This window comes from Tenrec ecaudatus, chromosome 1 (genome assembly GCF_050624435.1).
Source record: "Tenrec ecaudatus isolate mTenEca1 chromosome 1, mTenEca1.hap1, whole genome shotgun sequence".
Classification (NCBI taxonomy): Eukaryota; Metazoa; Chordata; class Mammalia; order Afrosoricida; family Tenrecidae; genus Tenrec; species Tenrec ecaudatus.
The window spans coordinates 36,320,498-36,335,661 of record NC_134530.1 but is presented as its reverse complement, the minus strand read 5'-3'; the positions used below and the strand labels follow the sequence as shown (position 1 = coordinate 36,335,661).

General features: G+C 40.7%; 1 protein-coding gene across 4 annotated transcripts in view; it reads right to left on the bottom strand.

Moving 5' to 3' along the window:
- Positions 1 to 15,164, bottom strand: part of VPS13D (vacuolar protein sorting 13 homolog D) — a 270,781-nt gene that overhangs the window by 198,161 nt on the left and 57,456 nt on the right. For all 4 annotated transcript variants that reach the window (XM_075550922.1, XM_075550923.1, XM_075550924.1 and 1 more), the window contains exons 25-27: positions 12,217 to 12,399; positions 8,252 to 8,477; positions 4,928 to 5,138 (exon numbers count right to left, since the gene is read on the bottom strand). In XM_075550922.1, coding sequence (XP_075407037.1) covers positions 4,928 to 5,138; positions 8,252 to 8,477; positions 12,217 to 12,399 — 620 coding nt within the window. The remainder of the gene's footprint in view (positions 1 to 4,927; positions 5,139 to 8,251; positions 8,478 to 12,216; positions 12,400 to 15,164) is intronic.

Below are 15,164 nucleotides of genomic sequence, written 5' to 3'. Positions count from 1 at the left end.
GTGTCAAGCACATTTATTTGTACATTTGTTGCCATTGTCATTCTGAAAACATTTTCCTTCTATTTGAGCGCTTGGTATCAGTTCCTCATTTTCCTCATCCCTCCCCACCCCACGCCCTCATGAACCCTTCACAATTTATAAATCATTATTATTTTGTCATGTCTTACACTGTCTGATATCTCCCTTCACCCACTTTTCTGTTGTCCGTCCCCCAGGGAAGAGGTTGTATGTAGATCCTTGTAATCAGTTCTCCCTCTCCATACCTCCTTCCCTCTACCCTCCTGGTATGGCCATTTTCACCACTTGTTTTGAAGGGTTCATCTGTCCCACATTCTCCATGTTTCCAGTTCTTATCTGTACCAGTATACATCCCCTGGTACAGCCAGATTTGTAAGGTAAAATTGGGATCATGATACTGGTGGGGAGGAAGCATTTAAGAACTAGAGGAAAGTTGTAATGTTTCATCGATGCTATACTGCACCCTGACTGGCTCCTCTCTTCCCGTGACCCTTCTGTAAGGGGATGTCCAATTGCCTACAGGTGGGCTTTGGGTCTCCACTCCATACTCCCCCTCATTCACGATGATATGATTTTTTTGTTCTTTGATGCCTGATACCTGATCCTATCGACACCTCGGATCACAAAGGCTGGTGTGCTTCTTCCATGTGGGCTTTGTTGCTTCTCAGCTAAATGACCACTTGTTTATCTTCAAGCCGTTAAGACCCAAGACACTATATCTTTTGATAGCCGGGCTCCATCAGCTTTCTTCACATTTGCTTATGCACCCACTTTGTCTTCGGCGATCATATCAGGAAGTGCGCATCATGGAATGCCAGTTTAATAGAACAAAGTGTTCTTGCATTGAGGAAGTACTTGAGAAGCTCAATGTCCATCTGCTACCGTAATACTAAACCTATACATATATGCACATAGATCTATTTCCCCATTGTTACATAAATATATTTATATATGTACATTTCAGTCTTTGGACCTCGATGAATACTCTTTGTCACCTAGTTCTTTCCTCTACTTCCTTGGACTTTCCTCTTGTCCCACTATCATGCTCAGCCTTCATTTGGGTTTCAGTAATTCCTCTCGATCACATGGCCCTTGATCAAGTCCTAAAAGGCTTCTTACACTCCCGAGGACATAAATTTAATGTGGTTCCAAATGAAGCAAATTTGTATGACTGGATGTCCTGCATCCTTTTGGCTCCCCAAATTTTCATGTGGAATAACCTTAAACCTAATATCATGATCTAACTAGTCTTAGTAAAGAAGGGCCTCATGCAGCCCAGAAATAGCCTGCCGTTGCAGTTAGGAACGCAGTCGTGAGAAGACACCGAACTCCCTATTTAATTCTTCAGATTCAGTGACAACTAAAGGAACGAGGAATCTCTGCGTGGTACAAACGGTCAGTGTGCCCAGCTGCTAGGCAAAGGCTGGCAGTGTGAGCCCACTCGGAAGCACCTCAGAAAAAAGGCCTGGCAAAGGCCATCTACTTCCAAGGCATCAGCCAGTGAAGACCCTCAGGAATACAGGGCCACTCTGCGGTCGCCATAAGTCAAGGGCAACTCAACAGCAACTGGATTGTTTGTTTGTATGCTGTAAGGTAGAAATCAGTGTTTCATACTGAACCCAGGCTATACATAAGAATAAAAGATGGGCAGAAATAAAACTGAAGATAAGAAAGGCCCTAAATTTTTTAAGAATAAAAAATTATTGCCACTGAGTTAATGACAACTCATAGAAACCAACAAGGACAGAGGAGAATGCCTCACAGTGCTGCTAAGGCTGTAATCTACGGGAGTGATCACGACATCTTTTTCCCATGAGCAGTTTAGTGTCGGAGCTGCAGGCCTTTAGGTTAGCAGCCCAACGTTTAAGCACTGCTAAACCAAACCCATTGCTGTCTAGTCCATTCCAACTCATAGCGACCCTACAGGACAGCTAGTGAGTTTGAACTGTTGACCTTTCAGTTAGCAGCTGGGGTGCTTAACCACTACACCATCAGGGCTCCTTAAACACTGTTCTCATTCAACTGCCATCAAGTCAATGCTGACTCAAAGCAACCCTATAGGATAGAGTAACACTTCCCTGGTAAGTTTCTAAAACGGTAACTCTTTATGAGAGTAGAAAACCTCGTCATTCTTCTAAGGAGTGGCTGGTGGTTTCAAACTAGTGACCTTGCAGTTAGCAGCCCAATGCATAACCACTACACCAACTGCTAGTGGGGAGCAAATACATTATTCCAAAACTGAGGAACTTGCTGTAAAATCAAATCGATGAGGTGGGCATGAGAGATCCTACAGATATTATGCTATGCTATGAGAGATAAAACAGAGGGTTAGGAACTGAAATGGAAGAAGAATATTAAAAAGTCACTTTGTCTACAGAGAAAGCTAAATACAGAAATTAGAGCCCAATGATGCAATCAGCAAAGAATCCCAGGAAGAGGCTCACAAATACATTTCTGTGATGTGAGGAGCTGATAGAACACCTTGTGTTCAGTATCACTTCTATGTGGTATCATAATGACATCAGAATATCTGTGCATAAATACTGATGGATATGGGTAACGTTTAGATAAGCAGAACAGCAAAGTACTTTTTTAAAAAGAAGCATTGCTTGAAAAGGGAAAAAAATGATTTGAGTTCTAAATAATGAAACTCCTCCCAAGACTGTAAAGCTAATAAAGGCAAATACAGCCCAGGCCAGCCACAACTCAGCACCAGCCAGGGAGCGCAAGAATAACAAGAGAGCCTGAAACACAAACATCCAGCAAGAACAGCTAACTTGTAGCATTCCTTCAGCAAAAAATGAAAAAGTGACATTAAATGACTTGCCCAAGCCCAAGGGCATGGCCAGAGAGGGACAGAGTCCCATGCTATTCAAGCAGTGAGATTGCTCTCCAAAATGCCACAAATGAAAATCTCTTTCATGACTGCAGTCACACATCACTGCTTCCTCCAAAATCCAGTCCTCAAAACTGAGGCCACATACGGTGCAGCCAAGGGACTCCCTCCCTGGGGTCAGGCTGGCAAGAGAACCCCTGGAGGACACTGCACATCAGCCGGGAGAATCGGGGTTGGGGGGGGGGGTGGGTGGAATGAGGGGGAGTTTGGGAACCTATGTTTTGAAAAAGTTTCCCAGCCAGATATGAACTGATAACAGAAGCAAAGCTCTCCACTACAGAAATTAGCATGCTGTATCTCCAGGTCTATTAAAAGGTGAATATGTATTCAAGGAGTAAATGGCAAAACTTCACCTGATCAGTTAGACTGATCAATTCCAGAGTAAATAGCAATAGCAATCTAGATCTATTGTAACTGTTACACATAATCCAGTGTCTCCTCCAGCAGAACACTCTCCCTGCCTTTGCCATCCACGAGATGTAGAGAGAGCCCTTCCACTTTAACTGCATAGCACCTGACGCCAACTCCTATCCAACGTTTATGACACTGAATCATATACTCACCTTAGGGTCACCTGCTGGCCTTCCTATTTCCCTCAACAGGAAGGAAGCTCTTGAGGACAGAAATTTTTTTTCACGGTAGCAGCCCCTCATGTCTAGTACACAGTAGGGCCTCACACGCATTGCCATCAAGTCACCTCTGACTCGCAGCAACCCTATGTAGCAGGGACTCAAGTAGTCGTGAAATAGAAAGTGAAAACCTGTGTTCTCCCAGATTTACCTTAATATCATTAATTTCTAAATTATTAAGGGTCAAGAAATCAAACAGCACATTGACTCTGCTGCACAAGACCTCTTTAAAGTGCTAAAGAACAAAGATGTCACTTGGAAAACTAGGATGTGGTGCGCCTGACCCCAGCCATGGTATTGTCAATCGCCTCCTATGCACGTAAAAACTGGACACAATGAAATAGGAAGACCAAAGAACTGACACATTTAAATTATGAGGCTGGGAAAGGATAGCAATACTATTGTAGGGGCAGTGAATTACTTAAGGTGCTCTTCTAGCCGAAGTCTCTGTAACTCCCCGCAAACAGCCCTTCCCTGTATGCACTTGTGTACAAAAGGCTGGAACTTGTAGGATTCACCTGTGAATAACTGTTAGGATTCACTGCACAGCCATCCTGATGGATATAAAATGAGCCCTCTGAGAAGCAAGAGTCAGGAGTGGAATGCATCTTCTGGACCCCAAGACTCCTACACAGTAAACCTCCTTTATCCAGAAAACTGCTGTGACATCCAAGGCGTAGTAGCGGAACCAGAAGGCAGAGCGTGAAACAGGTTGGTGGACTTTACAGCCTAGAGGCAATAAAGCTTCGTGCTTTGGGACAGGAGGCTGGCTTGTGGACTAGAGTGCCTCTGGACACTTAATTCAGGGAGCTGGGTTTGCTGACTCACAGAGCTTGAGGCTGACAGCAGAGTGGCATGACCTTTAGGAATTTCTCACTTGAATTGCAACCTGTTAATTTCCTTAATAAACATTTAATCATGGATATAGTCTGTGAGTTCTATGTGGCCATTGCAATGGACTATGGAACTCAGAAACTGGAAAAGTAGAGAGTGCAGTGTACTCCTGTGCACGTGAAAGCTTGGCCCTCCATTAAAAAAGAGTGAAGAACATCAATGCAGTTGAATTTGGGTGCTGGCAAAGAATACTCAAAGTTCCATGAAGAACACACAGAAAAGTACAGTGAGAATGGTCCTTAAAAGCAAGACTGGAGAGCTTCACCTCACATATTTTGCACGTGTTATCAGGAGACCAGTTCTTGGAAAAGAACGTTCTGCCGGGTAAAGCAGATAAGCAAAGGAGAGGAAAGTCCAATGGGCTCCAGCGTAACAAGTGAGAGGATGGCACAGGACTAGACACTGTTCTGTTGAACATAAGCTGCTCTAAGGCAGACCCTCCAACAGTCACAGCAGTCTAATATAAGAGACTCAACCGTGAAATACTCACTTATCCAAATTCCTTTCCACCTGCAGTTTCAGCCTACAAGGCTCAGTTAAGAGGCTTCCTCCTGTCTGTCGCACAAAATAGGAGGGGAAGATCAGGTCACCCCCGTTGTCTTCAGATGCCTTAGAGTACTCTCTTGGCCTCCTCTCTGCAGCAAAGAGGTCCATGTCTTGGAGGTCCACAACAATACAGTCCAGTAGGCAGACATGGTCTTCTACAAGGACCCAAGGAGAGAGAGTTAAAAAAACAGGACCAAGAAAAGGCTACCCTAAGAAGTTATTTCTGTCTCCAGAAAAATGCTTACAACTTCTCGTCTCCCCTACTTACCATTACCCAGCCCCATCTTGAAAACAGGCTGTCCAGGTATGTTCAACGCAGCCCAAGACCTCCCTATGCAATGCTCAATTGCTTGATATTCCCTGCCTGCCTGTCCTCCACACCAACACACATTCTGACACACTGGGTCCTCCCCCTGTCTCAGTCCTGTGTGCAACACTCGCCGAGGCGAAACGGATTATGGCGAAAACTGATTCCATGCAATCCTCCCCAAGGGTCTCCAACAGGGGTCTCGTGTAGAGGCAATGTTACACAAATAGTTCCTCTTTTCAGTAGACTTCTTTTTCCAACCAATATTCCATATGACTATTTCCTCTGCCAGTGATCTAACACAAGCCACCTTCGCTATTGACTGGACCATCCAAAATACCTACTTAATTTCTGACCCTGCTAAATTAATTCTCCCCAACCACACATTAAAATAAATAAGTACGTTAACCTTGAGAGCAGAGCTGCTTGAACTGTGGGTCCCGTCCCCCCGAAATAGAATCAGATAACTGAATTTAGGAAATTTGGGTAAGAGTAAAAGGTTTGTGACTGCACAACGACCAGAAAGCAATTCAAAATGAAACACGTAATGAAACCGAGGTGTTCCTGGCAGGGCATGCCCATGCTGCATCACGTAACCTGACTGTAGCCTCTGTTCTGAATAAACAAAGTGCACTCCTTGTTAAAAAACAAAACAAAACAAACAAACAAAGACCATACTTAGGTGTTATGCTTCACTCGATAGTCAAAATCATTGACTTCATACACTTAATGTTATATACCTATAAATCTGGGATGGCTTAACAAATTTCTCAGTCGAAAGGGATTATGAGTGAAAAATATTTAAGAAGTCCTACAGGTTAGAAAATATATCAGGCCATACATTCCCTTCCTTTATACACTTCAATGGTTTTGCTGTATCTACGATTCTTCATGTAACACTCTTCAAAAATCCCTAAAAGGTGCTCATTTCAAGCCATTCACCCGCTTGCTCAATGAGTATGGCTTTACTCCCTCTCTGGACCTCTGCAGAGTTCTTGGGTTTGGGCAAGTTATTTATTGTCACTTTTTAGTTTCTCTATATATTAATGATAAAATTGAATTGTCTCACTGGGATGTTTGTGCCTCATTCTTCACTAGCTTTTGTTTCCCCCAAACACCTAGCTCTTTGCTGCCTGGACAGCCTTACCAGTGACACAACCCTTCCATCTCAATCTCAATTGGATCCTCTCGGTTCTTTTGTCTGGCAGGATTCCATCTGCTCCTTCATTGCATTACCATAATCTACATTTTGATATGTGTTTGTCTCATGCCTCTCCTACTAGCCTATAAATTTCATAATGGTAAGATCCATGTCGAATCTTGCATGCTAGTGGTGGTACTTACATAATCTGTTATCAATTTGAGAGAGACTTAATAAGAATAAAGGGGTGAGGTTTAGCCTGTCAATCAGGTCGCAGCTTGATGACCTCATTGGAGGCGCTAAGGAGATAGGATTGCTGGAGGCAGGACACAGGCTCACTCCCTGGGAGACATTGCAGCTGACAAATCCATGGAACTACACTAGTGCCCTGAGCTGGAGGAGCCACGTGGAGACCCTGCCAGAGCTGAGATGCTTCCACCACCACTGGATCCATAGCACTTCCTACCCACTGGCCCGTGATCTTCCTCCATTTGGCATCATTGCATGTGTTTTGTGAGTCTGAAGAGGACTTTATAGATTGGTATTGGACATGTGGGCTAATATCAGACTTATGGACTTGATCTGGACTGGGCTGGGATGTTTCTTAATGTTCAATTATTCTCTATATAAAGCTCTTTCCTAGACACATGAGTGTCTCCCTAGATTTGTTGCTCTAGTCCATCCAGACTGACACACTGGTGTACCAGTAAACAAATATCCCAACAGCGACTAAATAGCTCTTGATGAATTGATTATATTGATAAGTGGTTCACAGTGTGGAGAAGGGGCAGGGCTCAAGGGCTACAGGCTTTAGCAATTCTCTAGCAACACTGGGAGGAGTGTGAAACCACTGTCATAATCTAAGGCAGTGGCTCACTAGGGGAATTTCGGAAACAAGGAGCTCAGCATGGTGCGCTAGAGCTCTCAAAGTACAATCACATGGAGCTGATCTGGCTAACCACGTCACGTTCTCTCTCTCTTACACAATATACCTATTCAGAACTCTTTTACACAGAAAGGCCAAAATTAAGTGCTCATTTGGAATGGATAATTTGTGTATTCTACAGAAAAGCACCCACCAATAGAAGTGTCATGTCTTTTTAAAACTATAACTGATATTTGCTGCTACCTGATTTTTAAAGGCTTGCTTTGCTTTTTATATTTTATAATTATTATCTGGATAGGGGCTTAATTGCTCGAGTCATGCTTTCACCTTTGAGTGTCAACCATCTTGAGCTATGGGAAAGGGCCTTAATAGACCATCTAAAATCTCTTTTTTCAGACTGTCTTGCTAATTGAATTCTACTTCAGAAGCCATCCACGGAGCCTTGATGGCAGTGAGTCACTCATTGGGCTGCTACTTACAAGGTTAACAGTTCAAACCACAAGATGAGGCTGTACACTCTCCTAAAAGATTTACAGCCTCAGTTACCCTACATAGGGTCACTCTGAGTTGGAATCAACTTGGTGGTGGGTCTGATTTAGAAGTCATCTAATGCTATGTTTACCATCTAAGACCATTAAGTGTTCTAAACCCAAATCCAAACTCACGGCCGTCAAGTTGATTCCAACTCATAGTGATTCTATGGGGCAAAGTAGAACTACTCCATGGGCTTTCAGAGATGGCAAACCTCTATGGGAACAGATGGCCTGAATGTTCTCCCACCAGCTTTCTAAAGGAGTAGCAAACTCAGATGATCACAAAAGAAATGCTATCTGTTTATTAGCATCTACTTGGCCATCGCACACACCCCTCCGGTTCCTGGAGCACTTCACAAAGCTCCCTACCCTCCTCATCCAACACTTCCCTCCTCTCTTACCTGGACTACTAGGCACTGGGGCCACCGAGGGTGTGACTTGTGGCCCTTGCTTCTTGGTGGAGGCACTTGGCACAGACTCACTCTTCGTACAGCCTAGACTTATTCCAGAGGGAGGCTTCATGAACAGGCCCTCAGAAGGGGTTCCTTTGGGGTCCTCTATGCTTGACATCTTCTTCAGACTGTGTTTTGTTGGAGTATTCATTGGGGAAGCTGAAGGGGAAGATTCCTGGGGCGGGGGGAGGAGGAACAAAGAAACAAAACTAGAATTCAGGAAAGGTGGTTGGTGAAGGGAGGGCATATGACTGTGCCTTTAAAAATTCTGGAAGTCCTGGTCCTTGGGAACTTTTAAGATTCAGCAATATTCAGCCCTCCCACAGTCTCCCAGACCCCAAACACAGCAAAGTAATAAGTGCAGGGCATTTATTGCCACGGGGATTATGTGCAGAGATGTTACATACAACTCAGCACCCAGTGAAAATAAGAGTAATTCTGTAGGAAGGTATTACCTTTTGAAAGAAAGGGCAAATGGAAAGATCTAATTGTCTGAGGTGATTTAATCTAGGTCTATTGCCACAAAAGCAAACCTCTTGGCCCTGTGGTGTACGGCTGCTTTCATTGGAGGCTTATCTTTTAAAGAAAATGTACCTAATAGCAATAGAGTCTGGATGGAATTAGACCACAGCAATAAACTTGCACTTTACAGAAGCTTTCCCTCAAGGGAGGAACTTTCTCATCTAAATAAGTGTGGAAATGAAAGAAAAAAATATTACAAAATATAGGTCCTTAGTCATTTTTATTATGGTAATATAGAATAAAATTCCTTAACTCTACTGAAAATACTACATAATTTTCTTAGGTTAATTGCTAACAGGGTAAATGTAAATCACCAGAATGATTCAATAATTGATTTTTTTAAATCCCCAAGGTAGCTTCACCCAAGTCTGAGCTGAGTATCTATACAGCCTCCTCTTCTCCATGGATGTGTTCTCAACTCGACAACTGTGAGGAGGGAATGAATGGCTCCTCTGCCGCCGCCGCAACTTGCCGCCCCCCCCACCACCACCACCCGCCCCAGTACTGCTTTCTATGCTCTTCTTCTCGGCGTCTGGAAACAGGAAGGTAAGAGTGCTCTCCAGCACGGATAGCTCGAGTAGAAAGTACAAGCAGTAGTAAAAGAACAAGATCTTACTTTCTGTCAAGATGTTTTTTTCTTGGAGGAGACAGCAAGGAGGTCAAAGAAACAAGGCAAATTACTAGGTAAATGCTATTACAGTATTTGAGTTTTTTCACATAAAAACCTTCCTTCTTGCTTAGTTTATTTTAAACTCAGGAGAGGATTTGTTATTCTTTGATTAGATTCATCTCTCTGGCCTCTCTATAGTTGGCTTTAAATAAATCAGTGGCTTGAAGACATTACCCCTAAGCTTCTGAAAGAACCCTAGAGATTATGATTTAAGCACAGCCACGGTTGAGAAAAATAAAAGGAAATATTTAAAAGAAATTCCAATCTGTATCAATTAAAACATGGATTGATGTAAAACAAGTTCATAAACACAGGCGTCATGGAGCTCCTGGGTAAACAACCCCTGGCAAGCTTTGACTTCAGGATTATTTCCTGTTCTTCAACCACTGGACTGCATATTAGACAAACCTCACATGCAAATGTATGAAAGGGCAAAGGTATATGCAAAGTGACCTTCGAAGAAGAAGGCAATTACTTCCTATAGGCCTAAGTGCATTAAGTTTGCTGCAGATGGGAGCAGGGACAAGATGTTTATGTGATCACAAATACTTTTACAATAGACACGCTCCGAGCAGCCCTTATGGAATTCTACAGAACAACCACTGACATGTAACAAGTACAAGTCTTTCTAAGATTTAAGGGCATAAAACAAGATCACCAAGAGAGTAACACCTAGGACTAAAAGAAAGGAATTATGTTTAATGGTCTTCACGAAGGACTTCTCTAAAAGGGAGGGAAATATTCACACACACCAAAAAAACACAATTTGATAAAAAGGCTTTCCCAATTAATGAAATATTTTTAAAAATTCATCACTTTGGGTTTATCTTATTTTTAAAGATATGAATGTGAATTGACTGCAGAATCCCATAAGGTTTTCGTGTTTTTGTTTTTCAAAATAACCAAGAGGCCCCCCAAAAAAGGCAATATAATAATACCTTGAAGAAAAAGTGATCCTTGTATGCACCGCCACTTAAAATCAAATCCTCAAAAGACAAATACAGGAAAAATTTTCATTAAAAAGCTACAAACTATGTGCTGTTATTTGGCTTACTTAACAAAATGGAAGCCTGTCTGCAGAAATTTCTGCAGCAATTTTGACTATTCTTCAAAGTCAGCTTGTGAACCAGCTTTTAGAAAGATCTGATGTGGAAAATCAGTCTAATTTTCCTTTCAAAGAAGGTAGAGAAGCAACGGTACCATTGTCTAACTTCATCCCCCAAGTCTTGCTCTAATGGGGCTCTCCCTAAAATATTTAGTCTGTTCTCTAAACCAACATGTGTCACCAGCGAATCTAGAATACTCCAAAGAATTTAACACTGTAGGCTCAGAAGATGCTTCCCCATGCGAAATGCAATTCTGCTTTAAGCAGCAAATATTCGAATAATGATGCAGTACTGTAACGCGGCAACAAATGACAGCATTCATGTGCAAACACAGGTTCTGACACACTTGCTTAATATCTAATTATATTACTTTAAATATCAATATTAGGGAAAATAATGAAGACTATTAAGAAGACATAGCTACCAAACTTATTTTTATACAAGTAGGGTTTTCTTTGCTGTACCATATATACTCATGTATAAGCCGAGGTTTTCAGCACATTTTTAATGCCGTTTTTGCAGTAAAAATGAGGTGCCTCGGCTGATATTCGGGTCGGCTTATACTCGAGTATGTAAACAATAGAAGTAAATATTTACCTCTAAAGCCAAGGTTTCTGGGCCTACTGTGAAAGATCAATGGTTGTTGATGTGATTATTACTATCTTAACACACACACACACACACACACACACAATCAGTGGAAAGCAATGTCTGGCAATAAGGTCCATCTAGGTCTAAGATCTTACATTCAAATCTTAAGCATATGCTCATCCTCAAAGTATCATCTCCCTGTACTGTTAGCTGTTTCACTTAGGAGGAGAACTACTAGCTGAGGATTTCAGTAAGCAGTTTCTGATATGCCAGAATGAGTTTTCAATGAATGGGCCGATAAGCTGAGGCTAACCTGAAAAGCAGAAATGGATATTAAAGCACACACAAAGAATTAAGACGACCTCTCTAGTTCTAACAAAGTCGATGAGTTTCTTCAACTATCAAAATGAATTGTTACTAGTGTGCATTTGTTCTATAATACAAACTCCAAGTTCCTCTCAGCTATTGGTGTTCTGCGATGTACCAGCTATTTCTATTTTAATTGTTTATTCTCAGTGAATACTTGTTTCCCGATATGTAAAATGAAACAATGATCTTTATCCTTATTTCCTCTGAACATAATTATTGGAAGTTAATAGATGCTAAAATAATTTTTAATTGTATAAGATTATTAAGATATTTTAATAACTTCAGATTATTCCAATAACTCTGGATTATTTAAGTTATTCAAATAACTAAAGGCCAAATCATGTCTTCTGAAAAATAAACTAAGAAAGAGCAAAATGTTGATATTACACAATCAGACTCTGAGAAAAGCATTATAAAAGATGAAAGGCTTCGTTTTCATAAACACAAGTTGCTACATACAATTTGAAAAGGTTATAAACTATCCTACTTCTACTGCAGGTTCACTGAAATATTTAATTAAAGGGCAAAAAACATCATTTAAACAACATAAGCTACAAAGTGACAGAAGCTAAGGTCACATTAAGGTAGCATGCAAAATTTTCAAATGGTGTCAAATACTAGTTGGACTGAACAAGAATCGGATACAGATGGCTCACCTTATCCTGTAAGGAAAGGGTCCCAGGAAAACCAGCAAAGAGAAATTTGTTCTTGACTTTCAACTTCCCCAAATTGGCTACAATCAGATTATTGGATCTGGAACTTTCGGGGATGAGGAGAACAGGAGCACCAGCTTCAATGTCCAGGAGAACACGGGAGCCACGCTGGGCTTGATCTCTTACCTGAAAGCAGAAGAAAAACTGAGTCAGAGGCTCATTCCCTAAAGTTAGAATTAAGTAACCTCAGGTTGCCAAAAGTTCCATGAATTTATAAAGCTGTGTGTGTATTCTTAAGAAAGGCTAACTGTCCTTTTGTTCACGGTAATATAGCGGGTTCCACACTAGGGAGGAGGCTGTCTGCTCCCGCAAGGATGTGAGGCCTTGGAAACCTCACGGGGCGGTCCTCCCTGTGCTCCAAGTCACTATGAGTCAGAATTGAAACAGTGCCAGGGAGTTAGGTTTTTTAATTTGGCCCGTCAATTATTTGCCTGAGTAAACACAGCAAAAACTTAGCATTTCACTGATCATTAACATTTACTAATCAATTAGTAAAGAAAGAAATGCAATCAAATTAATTATGATAAAGTTGATACTCTTTAGAGGTTGGTTGGGCAAAAGGAAAAATGATTAACAGTTAAAATGGCATGAGAAGGAAAAAGAGATGAGACAAATAGAAAACAAAGAGCATATAATAGGCATAAACCCAAAGCATATCAGTGTTTATATTAAATATAAGTGGAACAAGCAGACCAATTAAAAGGCAGAGATTTTTAAAATTAAGTGCCAGTTATGCTCAGTGTGTAAGAAACATACATAGATACTGAATATACTCAAGTACAAGATGACCCGAGTAAGAGTCAGCCGAGACACCTAATTTTACCACAAAAACTACATTAAAAATGTGCTGAAAAACTCGGCTTATACAAGAGTATAAAAGTAAATACAATGCAAATCCATTAATCATAGAAAATCTGGAGTGGTAGATTAAACAAAGAAAACAGTCTTCAAAGAATATTATGCGTTAAAAAGAGTACCAGTTCATCATGATAAAAGGGTCAATTTATCAAGAACACATAACAGCACATAAATATGAATGCCCCTGAAAACAATGATTCAAAATATATGGAACAAAAACTAACAGATTTTCAACATCTCTCTAATTAACAAAACAATTAAGACAAAAATCTGTAAGCTGGTATAATACTTAACAATCATAGCTAATTGGTATTTCTAGAACTCCTTATCTAACAATTAGAACACAAGGAACATGTGCTAAGAATATATGCTGGGCTACACTACGGGCCGGAAAAATTTAAAATGATTTGAGAATCACATAAAATCTAAGTCCAACATTGAGTTAAGAAATTAGTTTAAAAAAAAAAAAGGTCACTTAAAAATCCCCCAGTAAGAAGGTTGGAGGAGAAAGGGGGAACCAAACTACATGTAACCCCTTCCTGAGGCACGGACAGCAGAAGAATAGGTGAAGGGAGACATCGGTCAGTGTAAGACATGGAAAAATAGTAACAATTTATAAATTATCAAGGGTTCGTAAGGGGGGGGGAGAGAGGGAAAAAATGAGGAGCAGATACCAAGGGCTCAAGCAAAAAGAAAATATTTTGAAAATGAAAATGACAATAAATGTACAAATGTGCTTGACACAATGGATGGATGGATGGTGATAAGAGCTGTACGAGTCACCAATAAAATGAAAAAGAAAACACCCCCAATGTTTGGAAATTAAACCATACCTTTTTAAATGATCTATATATAAGAAATCACAAAGAAAACAGAAAAAATGTACCTAAATGATAAAAGAAAATAAAACTTTAAAATTTATAGGATGTACTTAAAACAGGTTCAGAGAAAAACTTAAAGCATTAAATACTTATCTTAAACACAATGAAGGTTTAAAAGCGATGATCAAAGGTGCTACAATAGGAAGCTACAAAAAGAAAAGCAAGGTAAGCCTAAATAGGAGGGAGAAACTAAAAAGCAGCTAAAAGTATTTATATAAAATATGGATAAACAATAAAGAAAATCAGTAACTGGGTATTTGAAAGATAAACTGATAAAGTTCTAGTTATTACTAAAGGCTAATTGCCCAAATCAAGAAGAGAACATTAGTACAGAACTTACAGACACTAAAAAGATAAGGAAAGCTTTGAGTAATTTCATGTCAGAGTAAACTGACAGAGGAACAAATTCCGTAAAGAAACAGAAACCACTGTTACTACTATCACATTTAATAGGGCAAGACTGAGCACATTCCTCCTAAGATGAGGGCTGCCACAGTGGTTACTGCAGTGTGCTCAAACAGAAAGAGAAAATGTTAGGAGTACTCAGGAAAAAGGAGGGGGTGCACATTATATACAAAGAAACAATAATAAGACCAGGGGCAGGCATCTCAATACAAATAATGCAAATTGGCAACTTCATGAATGATCACTAAAGATAAGGGTGTTACAGCAAAGTGTGGTGAAGAAAGCAGATGGTGCCCAGCTAGCAATGGAAATAAGTGTCTGGGATCTTAAAGGCTTGTATTCAAACAAGCAGCCATCTAAACGAGAAGCCAACTAAGTCCACACAGAAGAAGCATACCAGCTTGTGTGATCCAAAGATGACAATTACAAAATTCAAATATGGTGGAGAGAAAAGTATCAGAGCTAAAATTAGTTTGGAGAAATATATGGAAGGCAGTCAGAGCCGATCCACTGTAGTCAAAGGCCAGAGTCCTGAGCAGCTTTACAATCAGTCAGAGACCGAACTCGGTACCAGGCCAGATGTTCTTACAGACACGACCTGAATCTGTATTGGGTGCAAGCATCTCTTAGTTGGTCCCATGACAGAAATTTCTCCCCTGGCTTTTTGAATGTTAGTGTGGGTCTTCTCCCTCTTATGCACATTTGTATTTTTGCCTTTATTTTAATGTGCTCTATCCTTACCACCTT